Here is a 14,477-nt window from a genome sequence, read left to right as displayed (position 1 = left end):
TTCTCCAGGCCCTTCCCCAGCTTCCTTGCCCTCCTCTGCACTGGCTCCAGCACCTCCACATCTCTCTTGTATTGAGGTGCCCAAACCTGGACACAATACTCAAGGTGTGTCCTCACCAGAGCTGAGTACAAGAGGACAATCCCCTCCCTGCTCCTGCTGGACACAACATTTCTAATCCAAGCCAGGATGCCTTTGGCTTTCTTGGCCAGCTGGGCACACTGCTGGCTCCTATTCATCTGCTTGTCCATTAGAACCCCCAGGTCCCTTTCTGCCAGACAGCTTTCCAGCCACACTGCCCCAAGCCTGTAAGATTGCCTTGACACTTCCAGTTCAATACTTCAGGATACACATATTTACCGGTGAGCCTGGTGATCCATTTGCTCCAGGAAGACCAGTTTCACCCTGTTATGGAAAGAAAAAACAATGTCAGAATGAACTTTGGTGAGAACATTTATTGGTTTATTCAAGGGGAAGAGGCAGAGAAAGAGGACAGCTCTATCTGTTGCCCCTTTCTGTGTGGTTCTGAATGTCCTCAGCATGAACTGAGGTCTGTGAGGTCTGAGAAGTCTACACAAGTGCCAGAAGTCTGAACAAGTACCAGAGATCCAAGAAGCCTAAACAAGTGCCAGAACAAAATATTTAAACAGAGCAAGAAAAATAATAATCAGTCCTTTAATATTACAGAATAAAGTCAGATGATCTAAGAATGTCCTTTCATTTTGGAATCTCATCTTTATTACTGCTGGAAAATAAGGACATGATATAGTTGAGAAAGTCTAATGCCTTTGAAACGATTCTCATTCTTCTCGTGGAGATATTCAATGAGCTTCTTGAATATTTTATATTTATTTTTATAATTGTGCAATATGCAAAGCACAGCAAAATAACAAGTGATGGAGGATGTTATTCTACCTATTGCAAAGATGACACTGTGGATTTTTACCTTTGGACCAGGAGCACCACTTTCACCTCTGGCACCATCTTTTCCATCAAAACCCTGTGGGAAAGGAAAATCCATATCTGTGAATAATATTCCTCTGGCTTTCTGGAAAATTCAATTCTTTGCAAAATATTAACCTTCAAGATAAACTCACATAAAGGGGCATATTTTTAACAGTGAGTGCTATCAGCTATTTGAACTCTCTTTGAAAGAAGATTCTGGACCCTCCATCTCTCCGTGGACATTAGTTAAGAGCTGCTGGTTTTCTGGAAATGATGCTTCAGCCTCAGCATTTGAGAGGAGCTTTACAATTGAGGTAACTAGATACAATTTAATAGTATTTCTTATAGAAGGTCCAGAAACTGGCCATTATTTAGTCTCTTCAGCTGGGAATCAATAACTGAAAGAGTGCTCTAATTCAAGTAAAGTAGTAGACTTGGCTATACTCAATATACACTTACTCGTTGACCTTTCATCCCAGGCATTCCGGGCATCCCAGGGTGTCCTTTGAGACCCTAAAAACAGAAATATAGAAAGACTAATAAGCCATAGAGGGCACAAGCCAATATTCATTCTGTGTCAAGTGCGCTTGACTAACTTTAAATGGGAAAAGAAAACCTTTTGATTAGAGGACCCTTGTCATTGGGGGATTTTCCCTACCGGTAATCCAGGGATTCCACGGTCTCCATTTCTGCCTGGTCTTCCTGGTTCTCCCTGTTGAAAGAAAATAAGTTATTAATTTCTTTTTTTTACTCTTTTTCTATTATTCCAGTTACTGGTAAAGAACCAGTCCTAGCAGATCAAGGCACGACTGAATAAGCAGGTGGAACTTCCACCAGAGACACTGGGGAAAACGATAGAGTGACAGTTCACTGTGTGACTGCCTTCTGAAAAACAGTGCCAGAATTTATTGAGGAACTCAGTTTTAAACAAGGTTGTGGTTAACATCTAATTTATTTCAAGCCAACTTTTAGGAAGAGGTTATCACAGAAAACTTACTTTTCACGGTGAAGAACTCAAAATGGAGAAAAAAAATTAGCTGCTTGTCTTGCCTTTTACTATATCCTACCCAGGACTCCCATCTGTGACACAAAAGACTGTTTGAACAGCCTTAAATGTCAAGGTAAGGCATGAAGGGATCAGATCACTACCACTACTGTCTGCCTTTTCTCTTAAACTAATTTATTTTAATTCAGATCAAAATAGCATACTTCAATGCTTAGGTTATCTTTAAAAAAATAAAACAAAACAAAATAAAATAAAATAAAATAAAATACAATGAAATGAAATGAATAAAATAAAATAAATAAAATTAAATAGAATTAAATGAATAAAATAAAATAAAATAAAATAAAATTGTGCCTATCAAATTGGGAACTTTTGGGGGGATGTACCTTTATACCTAATATAAGACAAATCTAGTTTCTCAAATTGAGAAATAGAGAGATGTTAACAATGTTAAGTCCTCTACTTATTACCATTTAATGAACTTTCTTCCTTCCCAATTACTAAGCATAATAATAATGATAATGATGACAACAACAATGATGATGATGATGATGATGATGATGATGATGATAGTAATAATAATAATAATAATAATAATAATAATAATAATAATAATAATAATAATAATAATAATAATAATAGCAGTGAACTTACATCTTTTCCTGGTGGACCAGCTGGGCCTATCATTCCAATGGGGCCTGGAGGTCCCTGTAGAAAAATAATATTAACCATAATGATAAAAAAAAATGAAGTCTCTTTCAAATGAAAAATGCATGAGGTGTCATTTAAACACTTGTACTTTTGACATACATGACAGTAAAAACACAGCATGGACTCCAGAATTTCAGTCCACTTCAGTGATAACAGAGATTCCTGCTCATAAGGTCATGCCTTTAACGTATATAGTGATAGGTAATGCATACGTACAGGGGGGCCAGGTTGTCCTGGTTCTCCAGGGGAGCCTTGGTATCCAGCAGAGCCCTACAATGCAGCAAAAATACCCCCAGTTAAGATGTGAACAATTATACTCATGGTGGTACTATGTTTTGTAAGGAAAATGGTAGTCAGAACTGTCACCAAATGACCAAAGAGGAAATCAGCAGAATCAAGTAGGATATGCCTCCAAAACTGCTCCTCTAAAATGAGATATACATCAAAAAACTCAGCCCCTCTGTGTGTTCACTGAACGTGTCTTAGGTTTCCCGCTTTACCTCCTCTTATTTTTTTTTTTTTTCACGAATAAACATTGGGGATTGTTACTAGAGGATGATAGGCAGTGGCATATCTTAAAACACCTCTTAGCTGACACCTCACAGAATTGCAGAGGTATGCATGGACTGAAGCAAGCACAGCTCTCAGCCTTGGTGGTGTGTAGATGGTAGAGCCCCACTAAATGAAGATGACATTTATCCATTAAATTCTTCAGCATGCTATCTAGATTTATTGGCAGGAAATGTACCTAAGATTTATGATAGAGAAAAGGAGAAGCTTTTATAAAAGAATAAGATGATTATGAAAAGATTCATTTTACTTACAGGTGGACCTGCATGACCAGGTGGGCCAGGGGGGCCACTGGGGCCAGGGGGTCCTGGAAAGCCACTCTGTAGCACAGATTAAAAATTAGTCATTATATTAATGTAATATAGCTACAAAACTTAATGTAGTTGCAATAGTCACCAATAACTGTGAAAGAATTTTTTACAGAGACAAATCCACTCAGTGCAGTAAAAAAGAAGCAGCATATTTGTACATACATCCCTAAATACATTGTCTAGGACCTACAGTCCCTTCAGAAGAGGGATCACTGGGTTTCTCTTTGCAGCCTTAGTTTACGTGCTCCACAAGATATAAATGAGCTTCAGCTTCTCTGCCATGTATCATCACAGAATCATAGAATGGCTTAGGTTGGAAGGGACCTCGGAGATCGTCCTCTCCAAGTTTCCCACCATGGGCAGGGATGCCTCTCAACAAGACTTGGCTACTCAATACCTCATGTAACCTGGCCTTAAATACCCCCAGGGAAGAGGCATCCACAACCACTCTGGGCAGTCTATTCCAGAGTCCCATCACCCTTGTACTGAAGAACTTCTTCCTATGATCCAGTCTAAACCTATTCTCCCTCAGCTTAAAATCATTCCCTCTTGTCCTATTGCTAGACACCCTTATGAAAAAGTCCCTCCCCAGCCTTGCTGTAGGATCCCTTCAGGTATTGGAAGGCAGCTCTTTCCTCCAGGATGAGCAATCCCAGCTCCCTCAGTTTGGATCATCTTTGTGGCCCTCTTCGGGACTTGCTCTAGGAGCTCTGTGTCCTTCTTAGGATGGGGACATCAGAACCGGACACAGTATTCTAGGTGGAGTGTCACCAGAGCAGAGCAAAGGCCCTTCTGGCCACACTCCTCTAGATGCAGCCTAGGATACAATTTGCCTTCTAGGCTGTGTGAATTTTATCAGCCTAACACTACATCTTCAGTGGTGGAGCCAAAGTGTCCCAACCGACCTGCTTGCTTCTCGATTGAATCCAGATTTTGCTCTCTAAAACTAGGTTCAAAATTTCTTATCTGCCTTCAGGAGCTCTATTACATGTACATCTATAACCCTTTAGAATTTCATCTGAGAAACCCTGTTTATGACCCTAGGCTTAGGATTTAGAGGTACTAAGGCCATACATTTGTTCTTGTCAGCAAGACAAGCAATTTAACCAGAGACATGTTTTCTGAACTTTAATAGCACTGAGCCATAAGAAATAAATGATGTCTGGACTAACCAAAGAACCACAAGGATGAAACCTCAATATAAGTGTGGTTTAAGTCAAATCAATAATACTGTTCCTAATTTTAACTAGTTAACAGGGAAGTAAAATACTACTAAGGAAATTCTCATTTTGGAAAGAGTGTTAATATTTCTACTTCTTGTAGCAACAACCACAGAGAGCTATGAAGATGATTAGGGGACTGGAGCACCTCGCTTATGAGGAGACAGACCTGGGGTTGTTTAGTCTAGAGAAGAGAAGGCTGAGAGGGGACCTTATCAATGTCTAAAAGCATCTGAAGGGTGCCTGTCAGGAGGATGGAGCCATTCTCTCTTCAGTGATACCCAGTGATAAGAAGAGGGCCAACAGATGTAAACTCAATCACAGGAAATTCCATCTCAACATGAGAAAAAACTTCTTTGCTGTGAGAGTGAAGGAGCCCGGAAGCAGGCTGCCCAGAGAGGGTGAGGAGCCTCCTCTAGAGATCTTCAAAACCTGCCTGGATGCATTCCTGTGTGATCTGCCCTAAGTGGTCCTGTTTTGTGGTGGAGTTGGACTCAATGATCTCAAGAGGTCCCTTTCAACCCCTATGATACTATGATTCTATGATACTGCAAAACAGAAAACCTGAATGTTAGCACAGTGATTTACTGCAGCTGTCTGTGGTTCTTTAAAATAAGCTTTTGATAAACTAAACTCTTCATGGGTTTGAGATAACCCAAGGAACTGAAGTACATGAATTACAAAAAGAATCACTGTGTGCTGCAATGCTGGCAGCATATTCCATAGCTTAATAGTGCAGAGAACATGTTCCATGGGATAGCATCTTGATGGGTCAGAACAGGTCAGATGTTACACATACGATTAACAGTATTGCTATACTACACTAGTAGACATAGTGTAGTATATCACAATGCTACAAATATTCTGTCTTAATATTAGATCACAGATCGTCTTTTGTCTAAAGAAGGGAATATTTGTAATATTTGCTATTTTCTAGGATAAGAAGCAAGTGGCAGAGCAGTTAGTGTCTGCCTAAATTAGGTTGCCTTCCATGAGCAGTCCCTTGCTGTTCATTGTTAGAACTCACTTGGTGTCAAAAAATCACAGAACCACAAAATGTTAGGTGCTGGAAGGGACCTTGAAAGATCACCCAGTCCAACCCCCCTTCCAGAGCAGGATCACCTATACCAGGCCACACAGGAACACATCCAGGTGGGTCTTGAATATCTCCAGAGAGGGAGACTCCACAAGCCCCCTGGGCAGCCTGTTCCAGTGTTCTGTCACCCTCACAGGGAAATATTTCTTCCTCATGTTTCCATGGAACTTCCTCTGCCTCAACTTCTACCCATTGCCCTTTGTCCTGTCATTGAGCATTGCTGAGCAGAGCCTGGCTCCATCCTCTTGGCACTCACCCTGCATATCTTTATAAACATGAATGAGGTCACCTCGCAGTCTCCTCCAAGCTAAAGAGCCCCAGCTCCCTCAGTCCCTCCTCATAAGGAAGATGTTCCACTCCCTTCATCATTTTCATGGCTCTCAAGCAGTTCCCTGAGGTCCTTCTTGAACTGAGGGGCCCAGAACTGAACACAATATTCCAGATGTGGCCTCACCAGCGCCAACCTACTGACCACACCCCTTCTAATACACCCCAGGATACCATTTGCCTTCTTGGCCACAAGAGCACATTGCTGGCTCATGGTCAACCTCCCATCCACTAGGACCCCCAGGTCCTTTTCCCCTTCACTGCTCTCTGGATTCAACAAAAACTGAAGCCATCAACTCATCAATTGATTAGACACAAGGCTATAAACAAACAAGAGATTTTTTTTTTCCCAAGGTACCCACTGAGGAGATAAACTGATGGCTAGGTATTATGACATTTGCTTGCTGTCAGACTGTGAGCAAACAAGCATATTTTAGTCAGAATATGTGCACTGATAGAAAGAGATAAAGAAAATGTGTGGAGGTTATATGAGCAGGTAAAGAGAAACTGTGATGTAAGGCACAAAGCCAGTCTACAAACAGTGGAAAAGCACTGGGAGCACAGCCACATGGAGATGTGTGACTGAGGAGATACCAAGTGTGATAACCACTGGTAGCCAGATGTTTTGGTGTTATAGTTGGCAATTTTTATTTTACTACTCTTCCAAATAATTTCAAATATTTATTCAAACTGAGTGTTTAAGTTGAAAACTCATACATTAAATTTATAAGTTAATTAATAAATTAACCTCTGTAATATTAATTGCAAACATTATGGAGTTTTCAGGGGTTTAGCCTGCAATTGCTCTGCTACTTACTTTGTAGTCATATAGTGCCATATAAGAGACCAGATGATCTGAAACTATACAGAGAATCCTGGCTGAAAATATTCCAGGGTGCCAAATTAATTTTAGGGGTTTTTGACCCAAATCCAGAGGTCAGAGCATCAGAAATCACTAAGTACCTCAAGGGAAAAAGATGCCAAAGTAAAGAGAAATAATCATAATTGTTAGCTGAGAGATATCTTGGTAATCTGCCTGGTTCAGCACATCCCATATTAAGACACTGAATAGCAAAATGTAGATGATATGATAAGCTATGGGCAAAAACTGTGAGGAGCTGAACACAAATGAATGAATAAACAGATACAAAACCAGAATAAATAAACACAAAACCAGGCTGAAGAAGTCCAATGTGTGGATGATCACATTAACAGGTGAAGGAAGTAGGAATAAACAGGTTAAAACAAAGGGGAGAAAATGATTAATTGTCTTTCAGGAAAGGCACCTGTCATGATTAGTAACATTTATATCACAAGATAATCAGATGGAACCCTGAGAAATAAGCCATTTGCTTGGCACTGCCTCAATATGTTACAACACATGATACCCAAAACCTTGTTGGGTAGCACTGGGCTGAAAATAATGATTATGCTGAATGAAGCAGCAGCCTTTTCACATACTATCAATTCACCACATCCTCTAGAGAGCTGATTGTCTGAACCAAGAACATGTCATCATGATGAGTACCTCTAAATTCCAGTGCCTGAAAGGAAAATCATGAGGTGCAACATTCATATTTATTTTACACGGGAGTTGTCTCTCATGCAGAACTGTTTCAGTAAATCCATGCTTTATCTCACTAAAAAAACCTGTGACAAGCATCCTTACTACATAATCTGAATAGCTGCTGGTAAAAAAATAAAAAGTATTTAAAAAAAAAAAAAGAACAAGTGAAAAGCGTTTGACTGCCTCTGGGGTGAAAAACAGATTCCAAAAAGGGTTTACTCACTTGTTATCAGGCCAGTTTGAGATGTGGAAAAGTGTGGAGGATCATGATAAGTAAAGATGGAATGCTGCTGAATGGCTAAAGAAAGATCAGGGATAGTGGGAAAGGTAAAAAAAAAAAAAAACAACCAAACAAAAAAATTGGTGGAAGGGAAGGAAGCAATTAGTAAAACATCAAAGCAGATAAATGAGGAAGGTATGCAAGGGAAAAAGGGATAAATGTTTAGGCAGTGTAAGAAATGAATCAGACAGAATTCATGAAGAAAGAAGGCAAGTAAAGAGGAGAGCAAAGGAGGAGAGCAAAGGAGGAGAGCAAAGGAGGAGAGCAAAGGAGGAGAGCGAAGAAAGAGAGAAAAAGCAACCCCCCCAAAATAATCTATAGTTGCTTTCTAGAATGATTCTGCCAGCAAAGTGCTGCCTGACATCACATTCCATTTGCAGGCAACAGTGAAATCAAAACTTTTCTTATTAAATTAAATCAGGACACATGCACATCCAAGGTGTAATCTATGAGCAGAAAATGTGTTCTTTAGAACAAACAGAATGGACAGAAACAAATAAATTAAAAAATAAAAGGCTGTATCATCTTACAATGGGCTGTGGGTAACCAATACCAGCTGAGCCAGCCTTCACGTCATAGGAGTCATACTGTGGAGAAAAGCTCTGTGAAAAGAAACAAGAGAGGAAAGAAAAAAAAAAGAAAACAGAGAAAGAAAAAAAGGTGATTGCTACAAATCAGATAAGTCTTATATTGACATGGCATTCTATAATCAGTTTCAAAAGGATTTTTTATGTAAGCCTCTTGATTGGCATCTGTTGGTTTCATTATGCAGAGACTACTTGAATAATATGACCTTAATGCAGTTTATGCATTAATGGCACCTAGGTGTTTGAGCAGGAAAGGCTGAGCACATGCAGCGTTCTGCCTGGTGACCCAGCTCCTTTGCTGCCCAGGCACAAGAAGACTCCTGTGCTACTGATGTGCACCCTCTTGTCAGGATTCAGCACCATATCTTTGATACAGAATGGAACAGGTGACTAATTTGGCCTGTCATCCTCTCCTGTGTCTGTATCTGCCAACCCAAACCCAGCAGCTCTCTTGGTATATTATTGTGGTGTCCATCGAGAGTGGTTAACTGATTCATGGGTTCCTCTCCCAGGAGCTCAGTCCTTCAGATGCAGTCCTTTACCAAATAAACTAAAGCCAAGACACCTTTCCTCACTATTTGGTTTACGTGGGAGCAGTAACCGTACTTGGAAGCTATAAGCAATAGCCTATTTTCAAAAGTAGCAACTGTTTTAGCATAACCATTTTTAATAGCTTCAAGCTAAAGCAATCCTGTCTTGTGAAGCTGGGCTTGCTGGTTTGCATGGGAGACACTGGCTGTGGCTCAGCTCCCTTAACAAACCCGACCACACAGAAACTTGTGACTGTAGGAGCTCTCTTGCTGAGCCTGCTCAACTCTTCAGAAGAGAATTCAAGATCCAGTGGGCCAGAAATGAAGAGGGAACATGAAAAACAGGACTTACATGACACTTCCCTGCAAGCAAAGGACCTTTATTTCAGTCTAGTCTCCTGGGAATGCTCCTTCATTAAACATGAATTGGATCAAATAGAGGAAAGTAAGAAATTTTCCTAGCCATTAAGCTTGGAGGGACATACTTTCTCCTGCACACTGTCGTGGTCAGATTATTTCTGAGTGATACAAGTCCTTCTTCAGATCTGGCTCCAAAAGTTTTTAAAAGCAATCTAAGGCAGAGTTTTAACTGCACTCCAGTCAAATTTTGTGGACAAAGTCCCAAAACAACATCAAAACCACACCTACAACTCAGCAGTGTTTTTCAGAGGCACAAATGAGAGACAAATGCCACTGAAAGCAAAATAGGTGTCAAGGTGCAAGGGTATGGAGGGGGTCCTACAGTACTGCTTCATATGTTTATGAGCAACAAGGTAAAAGCTGAACTTAATGATGACTTACACCTCCGTTTATACTGGGACACGACTGGCAAATCCCAGGGGGTCCAGGAGCTCCAGGACTCCCTGGCTGTCCTGGTGGTCCAGGGAGGCCATTTCTACCTGGAATCCCAGGAGAACCCTGCAAAGACACAAACAGAGTAGGTACAGATGTTGGCACTTGCCTCCAACTGCAAGGGCATTGCAGGGCAAACCCTTCCATTCATGACAAATTCGTGTGTCATCGTGGTGGGCAATATTCTGTGTTAAACATAATTAAGGTCATGACTGAGCATTCAGGAACAACATAGAGAGTAGAGAAAATTCACACACAGAAACACTTCTTAATTGCTAGAGCCTGGAAATATTACACACATTAGAAATATTGAAGAGGTCAGCTCCTGAATCTAAAATGAATATCTGGGTGTTAGTGGAGTCCGTGAATTCTTTATTTTTCCAACTGGGAAAAAATGCACCCCCCAAAAAATAATAAATGTAATACACTTCAGGCTAAACTTTCTCTGTTTTCTCTGCTTTCTTGGTTTAGATTTTTGAGTGTTTTGCTCAAGCCAAAAGGCTACTTCAAAATAACTACATGGCACAGTCCTTTCAGGCAGTGCAGACATCAGTCAAAGCTGGATAAGCCTGAATGGGATATTCAACAATACAGGAATGGGCTCTCGATTTTGGTAGTTTCCTTGGGGAAAATAAATAAAAATGCTGCACTTACAGGGTCTCCTTTGGGGCCTCGGACAAGTGGGTCAGGACTCTAGAGAAAAAAAAATAAAAAAGAAAAATAATTACATTGAGAAAAAAATTAACAAATAGACCCCAAACCTGAATATATATATATATATACACACACATCTATAAAACCAGGCAACATTGGAATGTAGTTGTATCAAATGAATTCCACTGGTTCTTTTTCAGTATATTTAAAAGCTGTGAGGTTATTGATCAGTTCATCTGCACCTTTGCAGTTCATCAATCAAGCTACAACTTTCCTGTAGGGAAAACCATGGTACTAATGAATTCAGGGGAGCTTTGCTCTTGGGTACAATGGAGGTCCACTGTGGAAAAGCTGTAAGTGGCACTTTACTTCAGTCCAGCATGTTGAGTGTGACAAAGCAGATAATTTAAATTTCTCAGAGCTACTCCTCCAGCTTATTTATTTTTCAATTAATAATTCAGTTATATGTTTTTATCTGGATTCTCAATTAATATTTCCAAACAGCTTTTCTGTATTCAGCTGCTAGTGGTAGCAAAGAACATTCAGCTGATAATATCTTGGGTCTTTCATGGTGGCATTTCCCTACGCACCATCCAAGGTCAACAGAACATCTTCTTGTGGGCTGATTAAACTCATATAAACAGAGGCTGCAGGAAGTAATTCACATATCCTTTATTATCAGGAGCCACAGAACTCACAAAATAGTCTCTGGGCTCAACAAGAGAAGGAGCTGTGCTTAAATCTCCAGTGTGCTTGTACGTACCACTTGTTTACACCTCTAAAACTGGTTGGTGAAGCAGCTCAGATGCTGGAAGGTCCTGGAAGCAGCCCAGTTGCACTAGCATGGTGCAGCTAACACTAGGTGACATATCTAAATATAACATTTCATGCTTAAGAAGGCGTATTACAGAGCTGCAGAAATACATCTTCTCCCTTTCTCTCCCATGTACACATTTATTTCACTCTCTTCTATCTTCTGGATAAGAATCTTCATTTGCCTATAGAAATCTCTGTACTTGAACAGAATCTCATGGATATTAAAGCAGGAAGTAATGCTTAGATAGGCTGAGCTCTAAGGTTATCTGGCTCACTCACTGAAGCAGTTTAGGCAGGGGACTTGTCATACACCAATACTCTCAATTTTCCTACGCTAAAGCTGCTGCAACTGGGTTAGATAATGTTGGTTCTATGAATAAGATGATGATAAACTAGGGATGTAGGCCTTGAATTACGTTTCCCTTACAGGGTAATAAGTCAGCCATAATTCTGCAAAAGGGAATTTACTCTGTGATGGTGCAGAATTCACTCGCCAAGAAATGCGGACTCATGGTGTACTGTGAAAACTGCCTAACTAACTCTGTGTTTGCATTAGCTTCATGGATATAGAATGAGCAGGCAGCCAAAAAATAAGCTGTTGACATTATTCCTGTGCTTCTCCATGAAATAAAAATTACAATGGCTAATTGGTGCCCTCTGTCCCTTTCTACTATTTATCTGTGCTTGAAGTCTACATAAAACTGGGTTGAGGGACTTCATGCTTTCAGCTACATACCTCAAAGTACTAACAAGTATTTTATAAGATCTAGCACCAGTTCTGTAAGGTTTCCCCAGAGCCTAGTGGAAGTATACAGAAGTATTAATGAATTCAATAAAAAAAGATAAAACTCTGTGAAAATTCAAGCTTTTTTTTTTTTTTTTTTTAAATTTGGCAACATTTACCCACCTTAAGTATTTGTCTAGAGGTAGAAAGTGGTAAGTTTTGCATTCAAAAGCAAATTGGTTAAGAAATAAAAGTGGTTGGGTCACCATCCCAGGCAGATGTGGTGTGAAGGGACATGGTAGTGTTAACTGATGGACTCAATGATCTTAAAAGTCTTTTCCAGCACAAACAAAAATGAATTGGGGTTGACATGAATCAAGAAGATAGAAAGGAAAAACTAACAACACAGGTCAAACTTACTCTGGTAGGTTGTGGCGTTGTTTGTGGACAAACTGGACAGCACTCTCCAAAAGGAATCTCTGGGTTGGGACAGTCCAGCTCCTGGTCGTCACAGATGATGTCATCGCAGAGAACCGATCCCGAGTCGCACACACAGATTTGGCATGGCTCTGGTTTCCAAACGTCCCTGTCAGCATAGATCTGCCCAAGATGGGTACATCCTGCAACTGGAAGGAAGGACAAAACAGTGTTCAATATCCACAGAACTACAGAATGACAGGATGTTAGGAGTTGGAAGGGATCTCAAAAGATCAAGTCCAAGCCCCCTGCTGGAGCAGGATCACCTAGGGCAGGTGACACAGGAACACATCCAGGAGGGTTTTGAATGTCTCCAGAGAAGGAGACTCCATAACCTCTCTGGGCAGCCTGTTCAAGGATTCTGTGACCCTCACAGTGAAGAATTTTTTTCTCCTCTTCCTGTGGAACCTCCTTGTTATGGTTTGGAGCTGGTAGCTTAGCTCAGTTTCCTAACTATAAACAGCTTGCACCCGTGGCCCTTGTCCTGTCATTGGACATCACAGAGCAGAGCCTGGCTCTGTTCTCCTGACACTGCCCTTCACATCTTTATAAACATGAATGAGGTCACCCCTCAGTCTCCTATTTTTCAGGCTCATCAAAGTGTGGAAGCTGCTGGATATCCTGCTTTGTTTTCTGCTGTAATGTAGTTTATGTGTGTGAAGTAAAAGGTTCAATGCTTCTCTTCAGACACTGGGAGGATCTGTTACATTAACTGCAGAGTCTGCTCTGAGTCTATAAATAGACATCAATGGAAACCTCCTGGAGCTGATCCAAAGCCCAATTAAATCTGTGATAATCTTCTGTCTGGAGTAATTTTAGTGTCAGACTGAGTTACTGTGTAATTAGCAACAGAATTCTTTGCTGCAGCTAGTGAGGAAACATGCCAAAGCTCTCAGAGAAGTGTGTCATTTGCCCCTGTGTGCCAACAAGAGCATTTACACGTGGATGGGGAGTAACCCATCTGTCCAGCACAAACTCTTGTCACTAGCATCTTGCATTAATAGCTGTCACCCAGGGTTTTCAAAGTGGTTTTTTTGAAAGCCAGTGTATACAGTAAATCTAAAGGAACGTTCACATAAAGTGCCCAAATGATTTGCAATTAATGTGTCATCGGGCCTGCTTACATGTTGCAAGTGTCTGTATTTTCAGCAAAAAACCCCAACACACACTGTTCATCTGTGATATTCATGGCTTTCTGAATTCCTGCCAACAGATATTCCACTGACTGAATTTGTAGTAGTTAATGAATTTGAAGAGATTGATGAAAAGCAGCTTCAAACATTAAATCTGGGGTTTGTATTTTCTGAGAGAAACAAGATCCAGAGAGCCTAAGTCATTTAAGAATCCAGGATGAAAATAACACTACAAAGTTAGATGAACTCCTTGTAAGTTTTGTAGATGGAATTAGAAGCCTCAGATTGCAAATATGAATATCAACAAAGGTCTGGAATAATGGAATAAAATCCCCCCCCATGAATAAATCAAAATAATTCTATTCACAAACACAAAAAGAGAGAATGCTATATGTGTATCTACCTTGTGCTTGAAACTTCGATATTAGAATAAGTCATCCTTTGAAAAGGATTAAAATAAAAAAATGCTAAAAGATGCAATTTAAAGCTCTGACAGAAAAACTACCACTGCCTCCAGAGAGAAAATTCTGAATGCCATCATATTGTTGTCATGGTTGTAATTGTATGGCATGAGGCTGAGCCCAAATGTACAATGCAGTGCATTCCCATGGGTTATACAGCTCCTTTTCTTTTCTCACATGTAGCATCTTTCATCTGCTTTTTCCCTTTTCCAC

At 40.3% G+C, this 14,477-nt stretch overlaps 1 protein-coding gene across 1 annotated transcript in view; it reads right to left on the bottom strand.

The window, feature by feature from the left end:
• Positions 1-14,477, bottom strand: part of COL3A1 (collagen type III alpha 1 chain) — a 61,824-nt gene that overhangs the window by 27,150 nt on the left and 20,197 nt on the right. The window contains exons 3-13 of the mRNA XM_054380955.1: positions 12,614-12,819; positions 10,654-10,692; positions 9,949-10,065; positions 8,561-8,632; positions 3,484-3,549; positions 2,876-2,929; positions 2,603-2,656; positions 1,601-1,654; positions 1,402-1,455; positions 944-997; positions 358-402 (exon numbers count right to left, since the gene is read on the bottom strand). Of these exons, the coding sequence (XP_054236930.1) occupies positions 358-402; positions 944-997; positions 1,402-1,455; positions 1,601-1,654; positions 2,603-2,656; positions 2,876-2,929; positions 3,484-3,549; positions 8,561-8,632; positions 9,949-10,065; positions 10,654-10,692; positions 12,614-12,819 (815 nt within the window). The remainder of the gene's footprint in view (positions 1-357; positions 403-943; positions 998-1,401; positions 1,456-1,600; positions 1,655-2,602; positions 2,657-2,875; positions 2,930-3,483; positions 3,550-8,560; positions 8,633-9,948; positions 10,066-10,653; positions 10,693-12,613; positions 12,820-14,477) is intronic.

This window comes from Indicator indicator, chromosome 5 (assembly GCF_027791375.1).
Source record: "Indicator indicator isolate 239-I01 chromosome 5, UM_Iind_1.1, whole genome shotgun sequence".
Taxonomy (NCBI): Eukaryota; Metazoa; Chordata; class Aves; order Piciformes; family Indicatoridae; genus Indicator; species Indicator indicator.
Note: the sequence above shows the minus strand (reverse complement) of the source record. Positions and strands in the feature narration are given on the sequence as shown.